The sequence below is a fragment of the Monomorium pharaonis genome, chromosome 4 (genome assembly GCF_013373865.1).
Source record: "Monomorium pharaonis isolate MP-MQ-018 chromosome 4, ASM1337386v2, whole genome shotgun sequence".
Lineage (NCBI taxonomy): Eukaryota > Metazoa > Arthropoda > Insecta > Hymenoptera > Formicidae > Monomorium > Monomorium pharaonis.
The window spans coordinates 29,126,225-29,150,997 of NC_050470.1; the positions used below are offsets into that span (position 1 = coordinate 29,126,225).

Genomic DNA, 24,773 nt, shown 5'->3' on the forward strand with positions numbered 1-24,773 from the left:
TATGAAGCACTAATGGCGGATTTAATTGTGCCGATTGAAAGCCAATGAAAGCCCTTCGGACACTTATACGCATACTGATATATGAAGGTATATCTCTTAAAACTATTTATCTTGTCGTTTGTTGAAGGATTATATGATCGAAGTAATACAAACGAAATGACGCCAATTTATGTGCAATGTGTATAGATTACCTTACCATCTGCGTGTAATATTATATACAATAAACACACGATATATATAAAATAATAAAGCTTTCTTAATTAAAATCTTAGGTTAATTTAATAAAAACAAAGAAATGTATTATGGAAAACTAAATGATAAATATTTTCAGCCACAAAATGTAACTTCCTATATTATCTAAAGATACTTATTTCTAGTAATATCTAAAGATATTTATTTCTTTATTAACAAGCAGATTAAATATCCCAATAACCCATATCGAGATTACTGGAACTTACACGTAATTAACTTACACGTAAAGAAATTTTTTCTGTATTTAAAATAATTTTAAAACGTACGTTGAGTTTATTTCTTGGATTACTTCTGTGTTATAATTTCGCGTAAAATTACATTGCCTCGCGTAGATTTTGTAGATTATTGTCTTCAGGCAGGTATTTCGAATGTAGCACTCCGTTCGCTTCTGCGACTTCGTCAACCCTTCCCGACGCAGTACCGAGTTTCGTTCTGAACAACGATGATCACGACAAGTAACTAATCTTAAGGCACGTAGGTACAAAGTCTTTTTTTAAGCTACACACGATCTGAGGAGGATCACGCCGGACTAGTTTCAAGCCGTCCCTCCCAGCGCTGACTCTCTTGCCGAGCATGATCTTGGGATCATGCCAAAATTTCCTTGGACGGACGCTGAGAAGTTGCGGATCTGGTCACGGCAATTGTTGTTGTTGCTGCATGCTCTTCAGGTACCTGGCTTGTTCTTTGTAGGCCGACAATGCTCATTGCGTGTTAGTGCTCTTCCATTCGACGTATAGGAAATAAGCTCCGGCAGCATATGCGATTGTATTGAAGATTCCAAATACCTATAAGCAATGTCGATTGTGTTTTAATAAAATCAATTATTATTTTCAATTTTTAAAGGTGTTACAATAGTGAGTCTTACCCCAGCAGTGATATTCGCTGATGAGTGTCTGTATGCGCTCCAAGCCGACAACTGTGCGATGAATGCGATCATGTAAAGCACAGTTTTTATAGATGTATTTAAAAGTTCCTAAAAAATAATTATTCTTATCAAACGCGCATCACAACTAATTTTAATGATAGACACATATTAGGTTTATTAACAAAAAAATATATATATATAAAGATAAAATGTATTTTATAATAAATCCATTCTTTAAAAAAATGCATGATTATTAAAGCATTGTGAATATTTTGTATAATTTTTTACAATCTTGCTGTGATTTGCGAAACGTCATTTAACATATTTTAACTTTGCAAAAGTCAACATATTAAATTTTTTAATTATGTCTGTCAATGGCTTTTTGTAAATCGCTTACTGTAAAATTATAAATAAATGTGTTATAAAAATATTTAGAATGTTTTCTTAAACAATTTAAAAAATTCTCTTAATAATTAAAAAACATTTTTTTAATTCAAATCTAATATTACAATTATCAATGATCTTATCTGAATGTAATAAATTTCTTAATTCTCTAACTTTTTCCAATTCTCCTGGTTGTTACAAAAAAATTAAAGCAGTAGAGTAATTAGCTTAGTAGAAAAATTGTCTTAAAAATATTAATTTGGATACGATATCAATAATATTACACATTTTTGAAAATTAATTCTCCAAGGACTTTCTTCGAGAAAACTATCTACTTCCAATAAAATTTAAAGCGATTAAAATGTAACAAATAAATAAATTAATATAGATAGAAAACAACTTAAATAAACCGTTTAGCAATTTCTTTCTTTAGTTTCTTTCTTTCACACTCACAGTTAGGATCCAGTTGATGGGCACTTTAAGTGCCTCCCGCAGAGACAGGAGGTATATAGCGCTCCATATAAGTGTAGATATGAAGGACATTACCACGACGAACAGAAACCAGTGCGTTGCACCTATGTACGCTGGAGACGCACACGCCATACATATTATGCCCAGAGCCTGGAAAATTATCGAATACTTTTGTTATTGTGGCTAACACAAACTACAGAGTTTTAACAAGTGTAGTAATATAAAAACAGTTTTTCACATATACATTATAAAAGACTATAGTTTGCAGTTAATAGCACTTTCACCGCATATTTCAATATTATATTTCGATACTTTAATATTAGGTTTAAACACTTTTTATTAGAGCAGTCATTTATTGTTTTAACTTGTCTTAATGGGAGTAAAGTGTTTGATATTTGAAAAGAGTTGGGAAAAATTAAAATTTATTTCATGTCTATTAGTTATATATTAAAAAAGTTTTATTATAAAAATAAACTACTCGTGTTATTTTAATTAAATTAATTTAATTACTGCAGAATTAGAGAAACAAATATGACTAATTTTATTTTGGATTATTATATTTTAGAATATTATGTTTTTATATATAATCCTTATATGTTATTTTATGCATATTATATATGTTGTGTCTTTAAATAAAATCTTTAATAATTTCAATACACTTATGTGCATTGTATTATAATTCGTACTCGGAAGCATATTCTAAACAGTTGTTGATCTGTCTTATCTTATCAACTCGTGTACAAGCCAAATTATCATTATGCAAAATTGAAACGGCAGCCATTCTTGTTATGAGAAAACCTTTCAGAAAAGTCTACGTACTTGCATGTACAAATTTTTTATAATCTTTCTTTTTCTTTTTTCAAACAAATGTTCCAATTAAATTTTTGGTGATGTGGTTTCTCTGCTATTATCTTTCGCGCTTCATCTCTGACTTTATAAAACTCTTGCAATAATGCATCTATTATTTCTTCATCCTTTACCGTCTCACGTTTTTCTTCCGAAATTTTGTCTTTTTTTATAAGATCATAATATGGAAATTCTGGAAATTTGAGAGACACAAAATTATCGAAATGCTCATCTTGAAGATCAATTTTGTTTTTTGCTTTAATCATCTTTAAATTCCTCTCTTCAGCTAAACGGACTAACGGCAGCCTCTTCTCCTCTAATTCCTGTGGCACAAATTTCTTTTTTTCCAAAAGGACTTTCTTCATTCTTTTCTGCTGACGTAGTTTCCATATTGTGTCTTTGGATTTCGGCATTTTACGTACTTCTTCTTCAGCCTCCAACTTCAATCGTTCTTCGTGTTCTCTCTGAAGTTTCAGCCTTGCCATTTCAAGTTTTAATCTCTGTTCTTCATCCGCTCTCGCTTGCCTTTTAGCAATAATTGTCGCATCATTTTGAAGAAAATCTTTCTGCCACGAAGAAAACATCTTCTTTCTTCTCGCTTCTCGCCATATGTATTCTTCAAACCAGTCCATTCTTTCAAGTGTATCATCCTCTAATTCCGTTGGTTCCTCAAAAAGACGAAAAGCACTGTTGCAATCACCGGCGCCGATCAGCTTGGAACCGTGTTGACACGGCTCCTGAAGCGATAAAAAAGTTATTGGTTTTCTGGAAATAGTTTGCGTGAATACCGGCTTGTTTGTCCTCCTTTTGATATCCCAAACCTCTAGATCGCCCAGACTAGTACCCATTAGGAAAGTTCCCGGTCGATTGCCCCAGCAACATGCGGTATACACGCAATCGGATTTTCGTGTGAACAGAGGAAGGTCTAGATAGTCGTCCTTCCAAATGGCGAAGATGTGGCCACCTATTGTCAGAAGAACGTCCGAAAGATGCGGCGATCGGAGAATCGCTACAACGGGACCGTCATGCGCGGACGTGGAATTAAGAAGTTTGCAGTTTTCTAAACCGGACGTTTCCACGTCGAACACCTGGCCCTCCCAAGCGCAACGAGCAAAATGCCCCTGCGCCGTGCTGATCCACAATTTCTTTGTGCAATCGACATCCGTGGAATCTAATTCGTTACGACGCCTATCACCTTCTTGAAAAGCATTAATGGCTGGAAGACAAAAATAAATAGGTGTAAAAGAAGGATTCTCAGAAGGCCGAACGTCCAAGCGATACATTGGTCGAAAAATATCGTTAAAATCATGATCGTTCTTTAGCTGAGAGGTAACAGAGTACCTAAGAAGATCCCAAACGGCAACGATGCCGTCTTCGGAAATCGTCAGAAATTGGCAGCTCGAGCTGGTGGATAGTTTCGTCAGTTTCCCGGATGGTTCTATCCTGTAATTGTCAGGAAGCCATTGTATCCGATGAATCGGCAACTCGTGCGAATGATCTTGATCGGATACCACAGACGCAGAAGTAATAGACACCGTGTCCTGAGACCAAAAGTCAATATCCGCTCGATCAATATCTCGGTCTTTTATCTGCCCATGAATATTCCAGACGACCACTTGGCCAGATGCGCAACCGCCAATTATAAAGTCGCCGTTTATCGGGCAGAAGGAGACACAGTAGATTTTCTGACTGCACCATAATGATAACCGTGGTCGAAGAGAATCGGCGATTGACCACAGCAGCACTGCCGGCTCCGGGTTTGATACGACGCTCGCCGAAGATCGGGCGATCTCGAGCGACGGTGTTACAGTAACATAAGAGACAGCCACCCATCCAATAAGATCTGGATGCCAAGAAACGTCGGAGATAACCTTGCCTGCTGTGAAGCGCAAGTCAATGAGAGAGAAGCGTTCCGCGCAGGTGATCTCATCTCGCGGCCGAGCTATTTCGAACTCTCGCTCAGCAAGCGTCTCGATATCGTCCACGTGCACGTTTACAACCGTATTGTAACACACGGCCTCGATCATCTCCTGAGCTCGAGCTTCCAAAAAGAGCTCCAAAGAGCTCTTCTCCGCTGGCATCTGCTCCGCGTCAGCCTTCTCAGACACCTCCCTGGACGATTCGGTAATCTTCTTCTCTTCAGACTCTTTCTCGGACTTCTCCTCGGCCGACTCTTTTTCCTCCGTCTCTTTCTCCTCCGATTCGACGTTATCGATGACTTGCGAGCCCAAGGTATCCTCGTAAATGTATTGAGTCCAGGCGTTCTTAGGATAACCAGGATAGGTTTGAACTTCGATTTCCCGCGGCTCAAAGTGTGTTTGGATCATCTTGGAAACGCATTTTCTCTCGACATTTTCGAATCTCTCTGGAATTAACTCCACATAACTGTCCCAAGATCCTGCCGAAGATCTATCAGAGAGTTCTCGATTTAAACCTAAAGAATCGATTGGAAGACACACGTCCACCTCGAAGAACTCTCTCGTGCTTCTAACCAAACCCTCGTCTAGTGCCACTTCACTTCCAAGAGACTTCCAGGATCTGCCGGTCTTTCTGATCTTCCGGATGACTTCGTTCCGAATTTTTTTGCTAATATCAGCGTTCCTCCTCTCTACTGTTGACCTCGCGTCTTCCGTTAAACAAATCACGAATTCGCGACCGATTAACTCAGTGGACGAATAACCCACGAGGAAGGTATCGCCGTTGTAAGCCTCAATTCTATCTCGGTACGGGTCCAGCGACGAGTCCGCGACGTTGGCAAACCTTAAAACAGTCTCTCGCGACACGTAGGCCCAAGGATATTCCAGAAACACATGCTCGCCGACCGAGCAACCCAGTTCTCGTTGAACCTCGGGATCGAGACACACATGCTCTACATTCTCGATATTTTCGTCGTGCAGCGTCCAACTCGATCGGTACTTAACCCCTTTTCTCGACATTATTCTCGTGGCTCGTAACGCGAGGCAACCAGCCTGACAGCGAATCCAACTGTGAACGGTTCTAAGCATCGATCAAACGACGCCATTTCACGAATACGGTTTCCAAGAAACTCTCTTTGAAAACTGTAGATTTAGCGGTAGATTTGACGGGGAATTTCACGGGGATTACGTGAAACTTCTCAGACGCATTTCCTTATTTCTTTTCATAAGTATGTAACCTACGTCGCATCAAAATTGTACAACGTTATTTTATGTTACAATATCGTTTTTTTCTTCTTTGTTTAGCGCAGCCATCTTTAAGACGGCTTTACGCCTCAAAAAGTATTTAATCTTTTATTAACACGATCCGTTACGAATGGCAGTTACTTCCATTTATTATACCTCCAAGTCGTAAGCACCTTAGCCGTACAGCACTTTACTTTTAAGTCCTCGGCGGCAATAATGCGGCACGCTTATAGACGGTGTGATCAATGTTGACCTTTTGCGAGCGACCGGCTTAAGCGGCTGCCGTGTCACTAAATATACACGGGTGACTAGAAAACACACTAAAGCGAGAAACGCGTAAACACGTTCTGTACGTAATGTACGTTCTTGTACACCATACGTAGTAACTCGTGGGTCTTGTTAGATGTTGATCTTCAATTCAAAAGAGAAATTCCAAGATGAAGCAATATAAATATTGCAGAAATTATGATTCTATGATTTATTTGACACGCCGAACTTTATTAAATCGCTTTAAAAGTTGAACATGTGGCACATTTTTCTGCCAATACTTTCTTCGATTATTTTTCTTCGAGAGATACATTTTTCACAACAAGTTTCTTTATAGTTTATAGCTTTATAGTATCATTATTAAAACTGACATTCAATTTCATTTAAGACAATATTTGTAGCTTTACTTTACATACAATTGTGTTTTAAGTCCAATAATTCATCGGTACATATTTTATAAAACTAAAAAATTAATATATTTAATAACTGATATAGAAATAATATTAATATTAAGCAAAATTTGTTCAACCAAAAAATGACGCTTTTATTATTTCCCGTGTTATTATTATATTGAATCTAATATTCAACTTATTATCTTCTCCGATATTTTCATAACTTTTGCTTTTCCAACAACAATTCAAATTAAAATTCTATTAAGACTTTGGTTTAAAAATCTAACTCAAATTTATTAAAAAACAAACTTGCATGATTTATTTAAAAAAACTTTTTGGAACTATTTAACTTTATTAAATTTACTGATTCAATATGTACATTTAGAAAAGATATACATTGTTATTTTTTCCTGGTATTCGTAATTAAAAGCAATACTGTATACATTTATTACACTCTTCGAGATTATAAGGAAATGATAAAACATTATCGATAAAAACTGGAGAATGACTTCAAGCGAAACGTGAAAAAACATATGTTGCCAAATTCTATGTAGTAAATACACAATATAAAAGTAAAATAAAATTAAAATAATAATTTATATAAAGCACAAGTTATCGCGCAGTACAACTCCCGATTCATTAATTCCATACTACAGCTTAAATAGACGCAATTAGGCTGTACTTCGCGTGCCTTGTTATAATCATTACGTTAAATATGTGATGCATGACGTAATGGTGCGGTACGCATATAGCACTCGGTAAGTGTACGAATACAAACGACCCATAATTTTCAGCTGGGCGTAATTAATGTCAAAAGCAATGAACATTTCCTTAAAACAATAACATATAAAGCAATTTTTTACTGTAAAAGTAACTCAACTATTCAAGATTTCCTTATTTTGACTATTGTAACATAAGACTGTCACAATTATAACAGAAAAGTATTTTAAGTTGATTATACGACCGTTTTTACATCATGATCTTTTAAATATCGGTTGTTATTTTCATGCAACGTAAATGTCAGCATCGTAAATTCAAAAAAAAGCGACTACACGAGGTTTTCGATTCATTTCTAAAAATAGCGTATTGAAGGATATTTTCCTCATCATCGACCGACGTGTGATTACATTATATCAGACACATTCGAGTGTATATACATTCGAGTTACGCGCTATGAGCGTAAGTGTGGGGTCAGGCAGAGTTTCTCTAATAAGGCACATCGGAGCTAAATGCATGATTCATGCGTGAAGATACATACTTATATCCGCAGTGACCATATCTGCGTAGTTGCACGATGATCATCGGAAACGCGATCTGCGGTAATGTATAAGTATTATTTTCACGCTATCTCACAACAGATACTGCACGTACTGCAGATACTAAACTATAAAATTTCATATGCAGTAAGGGTATATCTTCTGCAGTATTTAAAATTATTTGTGCATTTTAAATGTAACATAACAATGACATCATAAATTGACGAAAATTTCACAATAATTGTGGTAAGATGATACACAATAACACGCATCAGTGTTATTAAATTTATATTTTTTATTAAATTATTTACTATATTAAATTATTTATATATGTGCAGCTAAAATATTTTCTTAATTATTGAATAATTTCTTTCCGCAAATTTAATTTTTTAAATATAATTCATGTAGTTTTGCCAAAATACTATTTCCAAATTAATTGCGCAAAATATATAATATTTTATAAATACAATAATTTTACATCTATTTTTGTAAATATATAACCTGTCTAAAGTCGTAGATTACAATTTTTATATAAGATTTAGTCATATATAATTTTATAATGTTGTTCTATCAAAAGAGAGAGAGAGAGAGAGAGAGAGAGAGTGTGTGTGTGTGTGTGTGTGTGTGTGTGTGTGTGTGTGTGTGTGTGTGTGTGTGTGTGTGTGTGTGTGTGTGTGTGTGTGTGTGTGTGTGTGTGTGTGTGTGTGTGTGTGTGTGTGTGTATTATTTAAGTTATTAGAATAAACTATTCTTATGATTGTAATATCGCGAGGAAAAGTCAATGAACTCGGAGAGGAAAAGAAATTGCAATCATTCTACGTGCCCATGCACAATGGCACGTTTGTACGATGCAAGAAAGACGCGTATGTTTTCACGGGAATTTGCTCGGTTACGCGGAACGAGCGAAATTATACCAATATGCGAACCATAGAGATAACGCTTGCTGGCGTGCGTCGACGAGAAATCTCAGTGACCTACATCCACCGGTCGTATGCAGTCAGCGGCCACCGGTTGCAGCCTACGACGGACACGTCCATCCGTTATCGTCATCATTGACTAATTAATTCAAATAGCATATGACCGCGCGAGGAAGAAAGATGTTGCGTACTTCGTGAGATTATGCAATTTATTTCACACAGCATTCATCAATAAAAAATTCATAATTTATATATTTTGTGCTCTTTGTTTCATCTTTTCCTTTTCGTTGTAGATAACTTCATATAAAATTAATCGTTTCATATAAATTGTTTTAAATATGTGAAGTCCTAGTGATACTATATTCCTACTTCTAATACATGACTTCAACGTATGGAGGCCAACTTATATTTTTACATCGATAAACTCGTGCTTATCCATGCAGATCCTCATTTCAAATTCTTTCACGCGACCACAAATAATCTTATCGTATATAATATTAACCTTCTCAGAACACACATTTTTTTCGGACCTTCCGCATGAGTCTATGTGTGTTCGTGTGCGTGTGTGTGTGCATGCACCGATAAAGAAGTACTGATAAAAATAAAATTAAATATAAAGAAACAAAAAAAGCATTTTTTTCGGTCAATTTATTACACATTTACATGCAGGAATATTCTTTGCCTTTACCGAATGTCATAGAATATTTATTACTTTTAGGTAATAGTAATTAAATTAGAAAATTTTTTTAATATGTAAAATTGAATGTCGTATAAACACCGTAATAAATATAAATTGTACTAAATATAAAAATAAAATATTTATTACTAGGTGCTGTCGCAATGATAATGAGCGAAAATCAACCGCAACGATTGCTAGTCGTACATGTATTTGATTCGTCATCTTTTGCGGCTGTCTGCTCATTAAAATTGCAGAATAGAATAATAGTCAACAATTGCTAACATGAAAGTGTGTATATACAGCAATTCGCAGCAAATAAATCTGACGAATGTATTGAAACAATTGCAGAAAGAGACATGTGCCCGTTAAATGTTATGCGTAAAAATGATATGATACATAATTAAATAGGTATGACAAAAGAACTGGAATAAATCTGCATATTTTTTAAAACTCAAATAATGTTAAAATTATTGTAAAGACATAAGGAAAGACATATACACTTGGGTAAGATAAGATTTTGTAGATTTTTATTAAAAAAAAAAATTTTAAGTCATGTTTATAAAACTCGTACTTTTCTCTAGCATTCAATATTTATAAATTTAATTATAAAATTATATAAGATGATCGTTATTCAAATAATAATTTTATGCATTTTTTAGATACTAAAAGTTAATATTTAACATAGAATTTTTTTACAAAATTTTATTTTCTGTCCATAGCCAAAAATAAATAAAGTTTAAGGTAAAAAATTGCTATGTCGACTTTATTTAAATCAGTTGACTATATTCAAATCAGTTGACATTTTATTCAAAAGCAGTATTTAAAATATGATTACGTCAAACATTAAATCTATGTTTCTTTATAATGCTTGTGGATTATTTTGTTTTCTGATGATCACTCTGCTTGCTTTCCTATAAAAGCAATAGTAGTGATAACCGTAAACACAATTTTTAAAAACATGATTTAAGAAAACTTAAATAACAACGCTGTCTTATATTATTTTCTAAAATAAAAATCGCCTTTAAATGTCAAATAAAAAAAAGTACTTTTTCTTTCTGTTTTTCTATTAAAAATATCCCAAATTAAATCCTATTTTGATTCTTTTAAATATATACTCTTTTAATAATGCATCAAACTTAATCTTAGTGACTTTCATTTATAAAATAACGCTTTAGAAATTATTTAAATAAAATAAAACTAGTAAAATTTATCTTCCATGGAACTATAAAAATTATAAATTTTATGTAAAAATTAAAAATAAATTTAACCATGTATCTCTATAGAAAAAGAGATAAAAAGCAAAGTTCTATGTATAGTTTAATTTCCGATATCGAGATTTGTTCTGTTATCAATATTTGAAGTATTTTAATGTGTAATTAAGATAAGAGAATTACTTAAGATCATGAAAGCCTCTAAAAGATTTTTATCGTCTTCTAATTCAACGCAAGTACTTATGAATCAATATTTCCGTGTATATTACACTTATATTGTTATATATTTCTACGTTTAGTTGTGAAAGCATCTGATTCACGCGCCGATTAACACCGTGAATCATCAAAAATTTTACTTTGAAAAATCTGCAAAGAAAATCTGAGCCTAGTCACGAGTTATTGCTACAGGTCGATAAAGCGGCGCGATATGGTCGATTTCGTAAACGACACTGCAACCTTTAACTTCTAGAAATAGATGCCGGAAGTTGCGAGCTGTAAAAAACACATTCACGATAGAAACAAATGTTTTCCTGGCGTTTATTTATACTGGCGGACGGCCAATGAGTTAGTTTTATCAGTAAAATTCTCGGAAATCTCATATATCTTTATATAATGAAGAGAACCAAGTAACAAGCGGCCCAGACAACACAATATCCAAAATCGGGACATGAGACGTCTTAAGGACATCTCTTAGACGACTTTTAGATACCTTTTATCTAGAAATATGACTAAAAGACATTTTCAAGACGTCTTATGTCCCGATTTTGGACATTGTATTGTCTAGGAAACAAATCCTTAGTTAAATTCCTGATTGTTATTTCTATCGATCATTGTTCACTGCCAAAATTTTCGCGAAAGGATTCGTAAAGTACAACCTCGTCGTGCAGAGATCAGCAGAAATCAGAGAAAGAAGCAGCGCATGGAAATCCGCTAAGAATTCCTAAGCGGGCACACGCTGTCAGGTGCGTGTCCGATTACGTATGTGCGAAACGCGAGGTTCGCGTCTCTGGCCACCGTCGGCCGACCTGCCCCTCTTCTCTCTCGCGCTTCTCGAATCTCGACTTTCGTCTCTTTTCTTTCCGTCTCAAACGTCACGCGTGTATACATAATAATTTGTATGTACGTACATACATTCCGCAAGGCGCGCCCGTCCTTGTGCGCAAGCCGGCCGACCTGCCCCTCTTCTCTCGCGCGCGCAATTACCGCGCGGTGCATATTATTTATGCCGATACGCACGCCGGCCTGCCTACTCGCCGCATAGGACATAATGGTACGCGAGGGTAGTCCCCCCTTTCTCTCCCTTCCTCCTTTCCTCCTTGCCTCTCGACAATGCGACAGACGCGATTGCACAATCGGATTGCCTGCGGCAAGAGGGCTTTCGTCCGACCGACGTGGGCGATCGGAATTCGCGATATCCTCGAGCGATCGGTCCCTCCACGAGAGAAACTGCGGATCTTACACACGTTCTCCTGATGTGTGAACAAGAAGAATGACCTTCTGTGGAGAAATGAACTGCTTCCTCTCGGAAATTGCTGACACTTAAAATGAGACTCTTTATTGCTGTATTTCTAAATGTGTATAATTATCATTTGCAATTCTATGTTTATGCTTTATTAGAATTCTCAATGGCGCCTTAACAAGATTGTCCAAATTGTTTTTACGAAATCTTTTTTTTTATGAAAAGGATACTTTTAGTATGCTAACAATCGTATCGACATACAAATTGACATCTAATTAAAGCTTATCAATTAGATTTACATCTTAATGGCACTGATCATATTCTACACAAAATAATTGTACACGATCAGAATATTCTACAGAAATATAGGTATTGTACACAAAAAAATTGTACTGTGTACAAGAACTATCCTTGAATTAAAAATTGCACACGGATATATCGTGCGTATTAAAAACGGGGTAATAGACAGTTTTTTTACGCACAGTATATCCGTGTGCAATTTTTAATTCAAGGATAATTCTTGTGCACGATTTTTCCACGTACAATTTTTTTGTGTGCAATATATTTGTGTAGAATATTCTAATCGTGTACAATTATTTTGTGTAGAATATGATCAATGCCATCTTAGCTAGTAACTTTAATCTTGATATTTATTAATTGTCAAATGCAAGAATAACACTTGAATTTTTGAATATAAATAACAAAATATCGTAGTGCTTATGATGTACTGAGAGTTAATGATGTGATGAGAGCTACGAGAGTATATGTTACAGTCATTAACGTTAGTGCTGTAAAATAACATTTTATTATGTATTGCGCGAGCGTGAAAGTAATGAGCTTCACAAGGCTTTGGTCGTGACTCTGTTTATTTCTTGCCTCGATCTGTAGAAATAGAGGCCATGAAGCAGATCGTTTCGAGATAACGAGGGGTCAGCGTTTTCAAATTTCGTAACATTATTAGCATCTTCGTTAACCCGAACGTCATCCGCACGTTGGAACTCGCGCCACAACACTTTTCACACGACGGCTTCCCACCGCTAATGAGAGTCGATTATCCGCACGAGAGTAACGTACGAGCGTTACCCTGACCGAAATTAACCCTTCAAGTGGGTCGACACATTATACGTACGTAGTAGTATCGTGCGAAAGTGTTTTAATCGGCAAGAAAAGAGGGGAAGGGGGAAGATAATTGCAGCTTCAGCTGACTAACGCAAACTTTACGTTTGTAAATTGTGTTTACTTGTTACAAACTGCATAAAAAGTATCTTCTCTCACATCTTCGCAAACTTCTGCAATTTCAGAACGTTTAATGTATCAGTATAATAACTATCAATTGATGTAAATGTACGATGGCACATATTACAGTGTAATGTTCGTGCAGTTACAATTAATAATGCTAAAAAATTAAAAATAATATACAATATAGATAGTGTATTGGAAAATAAGAAATTTGAAATTTAATTGCAATCTCTTCCGTCACAATGACAGAATGATAAAACCTATTCGACTATGGATTTCCGGCAACAACCGGATGAACCCGAAACTGTTTCCCGGTACAACAGGAAAAGAGGCGTGTTTATAATTTACCGAACCATTACGTTCGAGTTACGATTCATCGCACCAATACTTTCTACGTTTAATTCATTTTCCATCTCTAAATTATTTAAAAAACTGTTTATCTATGCTGATTTCTCGAAACAGTAATCAACACGATAACGGTTTGCAATAATTCTGCATATCTAAAATTGTACTTTCTAATGTGAGACTCAGCATGTAATCTCTGTTGTCACTATACGACAAAAGGAAGCTCTTAAAACGATGTTCGTTTGCAAAGATAATAAAGCTAGAGAAATGTTAGACTGAGAAATGTTAGATTGCATTCCAATGTAATAAATCTATAATTGTATTATTAAAAGAGCATGATGATTGTTTGCGAGAATTTTCTTTGAATTCTTCGACCACGACTCTGTTACACGTCGTACGCAAGAAAAGGTGAGGCCGGAAATGATAAGACGGGACGTAAAGCGAGTTTCTTTCTGGAAATGCAACTCTATATACCCCGCGTAATGTAATTCTCTATGCCATAATGAAAAGGAAGAGACGTTAAAAATGTGAAGACGCAATGTGTCGACTTATGAAATCAAGTTGAGAAACACGTGGAGGATTAAATAAGAAATTATTATTGGTATAACTTACGACACCTGTGCATTCTCTGTCTCACTTTTGCCAAGACGCTTTACTTATGTCAAATACACGTTATGTTGCCTTCAACGTGGAATTTTTTACTCTATTTTTAAACTTGAGCAAACGTGCTGTGGAATTAGTAAAGTTGTATTTAATACTTAATTGATTAATATTTTATGATTTTAATATTCAATAATAAATCGTAGAATATTTTTATTAATAAAAGATCTCCGAAATATTATATACAAGGTAAAGCACTTAAAATAAAACATCAAAATAACATATTAAAAATTGAACCCAGTAGGCAAAAATGTCACTTTTCTAATCATACGCCTAATTTAATTTAAAGCATTTTTGTCGAGTTCAGTTTTCGACATACTCCAATGTTTTATTTGAAGACTCCCTGTGTATGAGAAATAATCTCAAGGCAAAACTTGAGAGGAATTATTGAACAGAAAAGAAAAATTGTAATTATTGGACATACGATCCATTAATTACAATCGCTGACGTTTGTAGCTGAAAAAAAGTTCATGTCATCTTCGTTATTATGTGCAACTTACACATTGCATTTCCACTTACGCGCACACAGATAAATAAATATGACGTATATGGATTATCATCTATATCTGTTACGTGTCATTCGTATTACGCCGAGAAAATTACTATATCAATTCTCCTCTATTCCGCACGCAATTCCATGACGGTCCCAGGTAGTAATTGTTATAGTCCAAGGATTCCAGTGACCCAATTTGTGTGTGTGAGTGACCGCTTGAGTAACAACTATCATAAATTGTTTGGCCATGGAGCAACTGAGTTTAATGAATATATTAATCCACCGATGATTGACAAAGCAATCATCTAACAAAATTGTTTTTATATTGTACATTATGACTGAAAGAAAAAATAGAAATATATGGGCAAGAGATATTCGAATCAAATGTCAATCTAACATTAAACAAAAAAAAGTACACTAAATAATGTAAAATCTGCAAGTATTTATGCATTTTTTCATGCATTATATGGTTTTTTTATGAACTACATTTCTTGAAGATTAATTTTTTTGAAATTATATTCAATGAGGAACTTATAGTCACATCTAGCAAAACCGTAAATAATACAATTGTTCCAGGTAATCTGAATATTAATGGAGTACCAATGTCAAGGATAAACCATTTACACCGCAATATGTCTGAGCGCACGGCTATGCTTCCACCTACGATATTGTACAACTCGCGATCTCACTTTCCATAATAGGCAAACTTCTATGAATGAATTGTGCAACGCGCAACAAGAATATAACTTTCTACAAAATTGCGTATTAACATCCTCGATATAAATTTTATTACAAAAAATATCGAGTTTGTTGCGTCGCTGTATGTTTGACTGTTAAATAATTATCAAAGTATCGTATATCCTCTTGTTTCAACATTAGATAGTTAGGAGAAATCGATGCAGATTATAATCGTCTGATGTACATTAAACAAAAAAATTGTTAACTTGACTAAATTTCTTAACTTAGTTAAATTTTTTTCAATTCAAATATTTATGTATTTTTTTTTAATACTTAAATTAAAAGTTCAAATATTTTATGTATTGAAATTAAATGCTGAAAAAGTGTAATCAAGTTGAAAAATCTAATCAAATTAACAACTTTTTCTCTCAGAGACATACATAAACTATAATCTCATTTCGATCCCTATTTCTGTGCGACATACGCGTGGAATTAATTAGACTAAGATAGCTATTATATAGCTGTAAACGTATAGTGACGTCGAAGATAGATAAAACCAACTTAGAACCGACAGTTGGAGACAAGCCTAATAAGTAGTAACGACCTCTTCATTGCTTCCTTACTGCAACACGTGCGGCTAACTAAGTAACACACATCTCGACGAATGAAGTTACCAATCTTCGCGAGACACGAGCGACCGTTCCGGGAAAAAATTCGTCGTTTAATCAGCTTATTAATCATCTCTGGGGCGCGTCATTATTGTCTCGGGCGTATCTTCGCGACGCTCTTCCGGTCTGTCACCGGCTATCCGAGCGATCGGCGAGGCTCGGCTGCACCTCAAGCCTCGTAATGACGTGGCCGCGCAGGCGTCCGGTAGCGCGACGGGTTCGTCGTTGTCGTCGTCGTCGTCGTCGTCGTCAAACTCACGGCGATCGGTCGAGCTAAAGGACACGCTGAATCTTTAATGAGAGACGTCCCGATACCGTTGTCGCGGCCTCGCACGGCGCGACGCGCCGCCATCGCGGATGACAGGCCCCGAGTATGTGGGACGCTCCGTATGGTGTGCCGGTCGTCCGGGATGAACATGTATGGTCATCGCGCGTGATCTCTAGTCTAGGCAAGTGTTACGGCATGCGTGCGAGCGTAAGATGCCGAATCCATCGAGAGGATTTTCGTTTCGGACGCACGCACGCACGCATATACGCACGTACGTACGCACGCCCAATCTGCGCGGCGACGAAAACCGGTTCCTCCGGTGTCATCGTCACACTCTCCTCGACAGCACACGAATTCGGGATTATAGGAATGTCATAGGAATGCCGGGGCCCTACTTCGATCGCGAGACACCGCGCCTGACTCTTCCGTAATCGGTTCATTCCCTGCGCGATTTTCGGAACAACTCTCGCATCACTTCATTTCTCTCCGTCAACCATACGTGTTGCTAGAAAATAACTAGGGAGTCATTATTATTTTCCAAATCCGTCGTGATTCTTTAAAATATTAAAAAAGAGATTTTTAAAAATAGAAAGAAGAGAAATTTGAAAGGCAGCTTAAAAGGCTTTGAAAAAAAGTTTTATATAGCTCTATAAATCTCAAAACTTAGATTTCTACACGGAAAGAATAATTCTGGTAAAATATCTAAAAATTTAACTAGATGTGGAGCTAAAAATAATTTTATTGAATAAAATACTTAAACGTTCAAGCATTGTTGCAAAAAATTTTGTATGGTTATCTACTTTGTGAATATTGAAAAAATCTTTTTTTCTCTCTTTCTCTATCTCTCTAAGTACTTTTATAAATAATTATATAAATTTTATAAATAATAATTGTTAAATTTTTCCTGCGCGTAAACATGAAAACTAATGAACTTTCTTTAAAAATAGCAGCATGATATAATCTACGATAAGAATATTAAATCCTCTTGACGGAAGGTCAAAAAGAGGAACGTTTGGTTTTTATCGCCCAGCAATTCGATCGGATAACATGCGGCGATAAACAGATCCATGCGTGCATTTAAACTCTTCGATTTTTAATAGTGATCATTGAATTTTTTATGCGAGCAGAAAACTGATGAATCCTTTTTTTAAGATAAGACATGATGTAAAAGCTGCGATATATCATAACAGCGTTGAATGTCTCAGAAAGTCAGGAAGTATATACAGTTTTTATTCGATCAGATGGCATGCCGCGATGAAGATCAACCCGTGTCAGCGTATTTTCCTGCATTCTCGACGGGAGATCGGGAGATGTGAAAATCAAACGGTTTTCCTGCGAACATATCGTCGAATTGCCCGGAGATTACCTCATCTCGCGATATCTAGATGACAGACCGCTCGTAAACCCAACTCGTACACGCTATATCTGGTGCTACTGTCAGCGCAGCTGTAATTTCCATATCATTGATATTCATTCTTAATCCCCACAAGCAATTTGCAATTGTTCTAGAGTACAATGTATTTGCTAAATGACACGAGATAGCCGTACTTAACATTTCACAATCCCATCATAGGTGCGTGATTTTTGCGCCGTCGTCGCCGTGTCGTGACGCGCCATTCGGTCCAGTAATATCGTCAATACGATAAGTCGATAAATCAGTTACGTCAATTACTACTGAATTACATTAAAGAATTAACCGACGGACTATTGTGTTGATTTTTTATATTACGCGCCGAGACCTACACACGCGATGCACAATTTATAATTATCCAACCTTTCTGGTAACGCCCGTAGGTCCGACGTAAGTCATAATTAAAGCGATTAACGATACCGCAGCATGAAATAACGGTATAAACGCGGTGGACTTGTCAGAACAAGAACAAAGAAAATTAATGCGAGCTACAGGAGCAGGATTAACGTGAGAAAAATTGGTAGGAAAATACGGAAAATGATAGGTATGCGACACTCTCATTAGTTATGTAATCCGGTTATTCTCGTTGACAACTTACTGCCGCGCAAGGATGTAATATAAAGAAATGCCAATTAATGTGCAACGCCCATAGCTTTTACAGGCAATTTAAACGACAAATAAAAATCTGCATGAGAAACCCACGCTTTCCGATATTTATTAATATGGAATGTTAATAAATTACAAAATTATATTATGCATAAAGATTTTCTTCACATGCTTCAAACTTAAATGACACCTGGTATCAACATGGTTAAAAAATAAAGTCAATGGTATTTTATGCAATTCCACTTCCAACTTTACAAAACTCTCACAATACGTGTATAAGATTCATTATTGCTTCTTTCATTGTTCCGGCCGCAAGTGTCGCCGGTTGTATAGCCACGTATGCTATTATCAGAACTTTTTTGCGTCAGATCAATATGCATTACTTCCTTCGCGTCTATCGACCGTAAATAATGTACGGCCTTGTAAGTACGTAATGCCAGGTGAAATATAACGTGTACAGGCGAAAAACTAAAACTTGTCTTTAAAAAATCGAAACGAGCAATGCTCGCCGGCTCTGATCTTGCCTAACGGTACTAGAGATAAGGCATATCGGTATATGCCGGTGATAAGAGATCGTATTTGCATAAGAATATAATGTTTCTCAACGAAGTTACTTACGATACGTGTGATATTAATCGCATTACTTTTCGGTCAACAGCAACTTTACGTAGACACTGTGCATGTTTCCTATACAGCATATAAAGATTGCGTAAAATGACAAACAATAATAAAATGCCCCCCCTCCTTTTAAAAACCTTGTAAAGTAATATTGTAGCAAAATATTATAATGTAATATAATATTATGTGTTTTTGATAATATTTCAAATGCTATTACCTATATTAATACGTTTTAATATAATAATTTGTAGAAATTATCTGCATGTTTCTAAATTAATTTTTACAAAAAAATTTTACCGTCAAAATACATTTTATTTGTCTTCAACTGTAGAGACCCGCCTCTTCAAAGAATTATTTCATAAAATTGTTGGTAAAAAATGTTATTGTAATTAAATGTATTTATAAAAATTTCATAAGACTTTTTCTAACTTGTATTCATTTTCAATTACAAGATATAGAACTTTGTTAATTAGTAGCATGTATTATTCGTGGATGAAGCATAAAGTATTATTTTTTACAGCAATATTTTTGAAACATTGTCAGAACATTGCTTAAATAATATTACAAAAACAGATTGCAACGTTGCTCCAAGTTTTTATACTGTATGGAAGAAATATTTTGTTAATTTAAACTAAGCAATAAAAATAAATATTAACATAATAATAAAAATAATTACTTAAATAGTTTCTATGAAAGGCACACTATTTCTTTTCTCACAATCTATAAACAATTAAATATAGAGATCACACGTGTTTTCTTCCCACGCGTAATGGTTGATGATTCGTAATGGAAGTATTTAAAGAACTAATTCATTTTTACGAGCCGATTGCCTTATCTGAACTCGGATAAACTAGCGTAATATTGCGACCAGAAGCCATCTTTTCCGTCTGGCGAGGGTAGGGTACTTTGTTAACCGCTCCGTAAGAAGATTACCGTTACGCGGTTATGCCACTGCAGGTTCAACGTCACGGTGCAAAACGCCCGGTCGACGCCATGACGAGGCATGTGCACGCAATGCGTGTTTCCAGATTGATTGAAAGATCACCGCGAAATCGCATCACGAGCATTTTTATTTTCACCTCCGCTTTACCATCCTTGTAATCTCAATATAAGTGCAATATGCTTAGAAAAAACAATTTCATTAATCTTAGATAATCTTTTCAACATATATTTTAAGATGAAACATTGCTTGCATATTTAATTGTAAGCATTTGTGTGATGTATGAATTTTGTGTTGTAAATATTTAAATAAAATAATATTTTATCATGTGATATATTTTTTTAAATAACGTTTCGAATTTATTTATTATATTTTTGGCAAACATAATCGACTCGTCCTCTATAGATTTACGCGAAAACAACATTTATATATATAGTATTAAATAGTATAATATTTAAATAGTATATCGGGCGTCTATTCTTCGAAAATTTATAATAAGTAGAGAATAGTTGGAAGCTATACAACGTGTCTCGTAAATTTCTCGAAAGAGAACACCGGAAAATGTATTTTAATAAGAGTGATACGCGGAGGATGTAAATTTTATGAAGCCAATGGCTAGCGTCTTAGCCAAGATTTTTAGACAAAAATTGTCTTTCGGGTTTCGTAAGAATTTGCATCTTAATGTTGCTAAAGATATACTCAGAATTGTAAGTCGATTAGTCGAGCTGTCTTCAAGCTACTTTATCGCACGTTTTTTTAGAAACATGATTTAAACAATAATTTCATATAATTTTTTTAAATATTAGATAGCAAATAAAAGAGTATGAGTTTTATAATAAATCAGTCATGCTTTCTCTGGTTTTTTTCCATTACGCCACGAAAAAATTTGCAAAGTTAGGCTTCATATAGTTATATGTACTTTCTTAAAAATTCTGATGTGTTATAACCTACGAAAAATAGATTTATTTCATAACTAAAATAAAAAGAAAAGTTTGCTTGTTGTATTTAATTTATCAATAACATTTATAAAGCAAGATCTTTTTCTAAAATTTAAACAGAATGATTTGTTTTAAGCCCATTAAACTATCGAAGCTTTAAAGATTGATTTGATGAAAAAGATAGTGTCGAGATTTTGAATGCTATTTTTATAACAGTTACAATTATTTTCATATTATAATTGGTTAATATTTATAAATTGGTTAAAATTTATAAAAACAAGTATATTCCGCGTTACTTTTTATTTTTATTGTAAAATAAATTAATTTCTCGCAACAGAATTTATAACAAAACTGAATAATAAAAATAAATGATGTGTTTACTGTTAAAGGTAAAAAATTTTTTTCTAAATATTGCTTTTAATACATCGAAATAGAAATTTCACCCGGCAATAAATATTTTCCGCGCTCGTTGCGTTGCGGAGACAAGCCTTCGGATCGAGGCCGCCGAGAAAGTTAAATTTCCTCCTAGAAAGCATCAATTTTAACCGAATATACCGAGAAGGTTGTATTCAATTCAATTGTCACAAGAACCTGAAACACAGAGTGCTTATCAAAGTCATTTCCCGCGTACGCGTTGTACGTTCGTACGATAAAGTAGGCGGCGTGCGAATGGTCCTTGGCATATTTCTGCTATTGGAATGAATAGCTTTTAATGCAACCGGCAATATTTAAGTCCTAGAAACGAGTGAAAGCGTCAATATCGTTAACCTCTTGGTACCAGAGTTAGTCGTTAAATTGAAATTATAACTCTCAATAACTCACGCGCAACTAATTAAAAGATACAATTTAATTGAAATATCGGCATATGTACGAGTGAGCTTCACATTTTCTCTCGATATTAACCAAATAATTTTATGTTGCAATTTTATCTTCTGTTTTTCTATTACTAAAGGAAAATTTAGTTGTAAAAGCAAAAAAAAACAGAATTTTCAAGAAGTATATCAGAAATAGAATATCTGTACGAGATGGGAAAGTGGTAGTCAATTAATTAAGTCACAACCAGAAAAAGTTATGGCAAAATGTGACTTTTCGTGCAATAATTAACTACGTAGAATTTTGTATTGTTACCACGCCAAAGCACAAAGTCGTAACTTAGACGTATAGCGTTACGTAACGCTATTCCGTCTGCACGCAACACACCTCTGAGATGGAATTCGTTTCTGCATACGAATGCGATCGGGAATTCATTGGTGAAAATCTTTTTCCTCCTCCTTTGCGCTAGAGAGTTTGGGCAACCGCGAGGCGACCAACAACAGAAAGTCCTCCCGCTTCCAATAAGTTATTAAATGTCGGAAAGAGGAGCACGCACAAGTGAAATTTTCATGTGATGATCTCTTTCGATTCTTGGCAATTCTCCAAAGTGGGACAATAGTACAATGAAGAGAGGGAATTCGCGCGCGTACCGCGAAAAGGGGAGAACCTCGCATCTTCTAATCTTGAGTCTCTCTCGAGCTCATTTAATAATAATGAAATACGTCGCGCTGCCAATTGGCAACATTTAAGACGACACAATATTTACAGGTGTCCGCGCGACAATCGTCATGATGGATAAAAGCGTACGCGTCTCGGATTATGGGATAATTTGCGTTTGTGTAACTCGCGTGAAAGAAAAGACATGCAATGCGTCTGCTTGATTCATTAAGTCATGCATGGCTCTTCGAAACACACCTGTCTTGTTTTACCAGAAATTTTTACATGGGGTATTGCAAAAATACACGCGGAGTGACTGTAAAGTTTCTATTATTAGATATTACGCGATAAGCATCAAGTATATCGAGCTAAATCCAAGCTGGAAATAGAGGATTCGTACTCGGGAGAAACTAAGACCCCGAGAGATAATTAGAAAACGATTGTGACGATATATCATCGGATTAGAGTTGACTACTGACAGATTGTTACTCTGTAGAATCGTTGATGTTTCTCTCTTCGTAAGGTCTTAAAAATTATTAGCAACTTTATATCGCAAAGAACCATCAATCACCCGCGGCGCAAATCAATAATGTAAATGAACATCTGTTTAATCGAATAGAAATCAATTTCGGCTACATATGCTTTTTTAAGTCCCTTTTTTACATTTAAATAATTTCATTCAGAGATAAGATAGCGATGAATAATTCTTAAAACAGAAATTTCTTGAGAAATTTTTTAAATTGCTCAATAGCGACTATCAAACAAGTGTCAATGCAGCTGTTATTATCTGTTATTAACCATTTGTTGTGACTAAAAAACTGAAACTCACGGTTCTCTTATAGCTTTGACCTGTGTTATCTCATGCAAAAACTTCTTTCGCAAAAAATTCAACCGCCCGATTCAGTGTCAATTCAGTGTTCTTCAGCGGCGACTTTATTGGAATTTATTACTCGGAGCGTGAAATTGGTACAAAATTAGTACCGAAATTAGAAACTAGAAAATAGAAACGCGTGCCAGTTGGTTGTCACGCCCTGGAAACGTGACAGCGAGTTCGTAGTCTCGAGTTACAACAAACAGCACGGGATAGTGATCGAGGGAAATAGCAAAAAGGTGAATCGGTCCACCGCTTACCAGCTGCACCAGCTTGAGGATGCCGGGTATGGTCTTGAAGTAAGGCACGTTCAGCCGGACTCCGGCCAGCGGGCTCGGCTGACCCGGGTCCGTCTTCACCGTGGGCACCTGTCGCGGATTGTTGCTGGCGTTGTTGCTGGAACCGTCCATCGTCACCACGGTCTCCGACATCATGTTACGCCGATCGGCTCGCCGCACGCTCCGGGGTACGTTCTCACCACACCGCGCTACGCTCGCGTACCACACTCGACCGCGTATCTCTGCTCTGCTCGCTCGTCCCTCGGAGTGAAAGGCGACGGACGGGGAGTGTAAACCTAACCCGGGGGAGCAAAATGGAGAACCGAACCGGTACCGCGGGAGAGCGCCGATCGCGGGACACCTGTTGTGTGTGTTCACCACACGGGCCCGCGCGTGCACGGAGGCCTTTACCACTGCGCACTACCTACGGTATTAGCAGCAGAGCCGCTATTCTCCCACCGTGGCTCGCTGCCACGCTACGGCCGCTGCCCACAGTGCCGGATCAATCGACGAGAGATACGGTAAATTATTATGTTCGAATTTATCGCGTCTCTCGTTCCGGATTCTCATGAATATCATTGTATAGAAATAAAACTGATTCTTATTAAAATTCAAAAAAAAAGCGAAGCAAGTCGAAGTAGCGTTATCTCGATTTTTATGAGAAATAAAAGAAAAGAAAATCTTTAAATAAATCTTGAAATATTTTACTCCAAATATAAATATAATTATACTATGTAAAAGTTCAAGAAATTCTTTTACTCCTTTCTTCTCTATTCTTTCCTAGATGCAGAAATGTAATATAGTTTTAATAAAAAAGATATTAAATTTAAAATATACATATAAAATATTATATCATATTTAACAAAAAAACTATTAATTTCTCTATTATTTTCTTATAACAACAAACCGTTGTCAATTGTATAAATTTTATGATTTAGATATATTACGTACTTTTATCTGATATTTTTAAACAAATAGGTTATTGAGAGATAACAAATTTTTCGAAAAAAAAAACGAGTGAAAGAGATTATATTTGATATGTTGTATAATATGTACTTCAAGCACACAGGAGATTCGTCACTGATTCATTCCACCTCTCTTTCCTGCTTGCAATAGTAGCCGCGCATATT

General features: G+C 35.6%; 2 protein-coding genes across 2 annotated transcripts; both read right to left on the reverse strand.

The window, feature by feature from the left end:
* Positions 1-234: 234 nt before the first annotated feature.
* On the reverse strand, positions 235-24,087 carry LOC105840782. Its single transcript, XM_012687843.3, has 4 exons — positions 23,626-24,087; positions 1,955-2,122; positions 1,118-1,225; positions 235-1,037 (listed from the first exon to the last, which is right to left on the reverse strand). Exons 1-4 carry the CDS (start codon positions 23,797-23,799, stop codon positions 954-956), a joined length of 534 nt encoding a protein of 177 aa, XP_012543297.1. The 5' UTR covers positions 23,800-24,087; the 3' UTR covers positions 235-953.
* Positions 2,131-8,438, reverse strand: LOC105840781 (WD repeat-containing protein 63-like). The gene is given in 3 exon segments (XM_012687842.3): positions 2,131-5,779; positions 5,781-5,812; positions 5,814-8,438. Coding segments are annotated over 3 exon segments (3,030 nt in total). The 5' UTR covers positions 5,841-8,438; the 3' UTR covers positions 2,131-2,808.
* Positions 24,088-24,773: the final 686 nt, after the last annotated feature.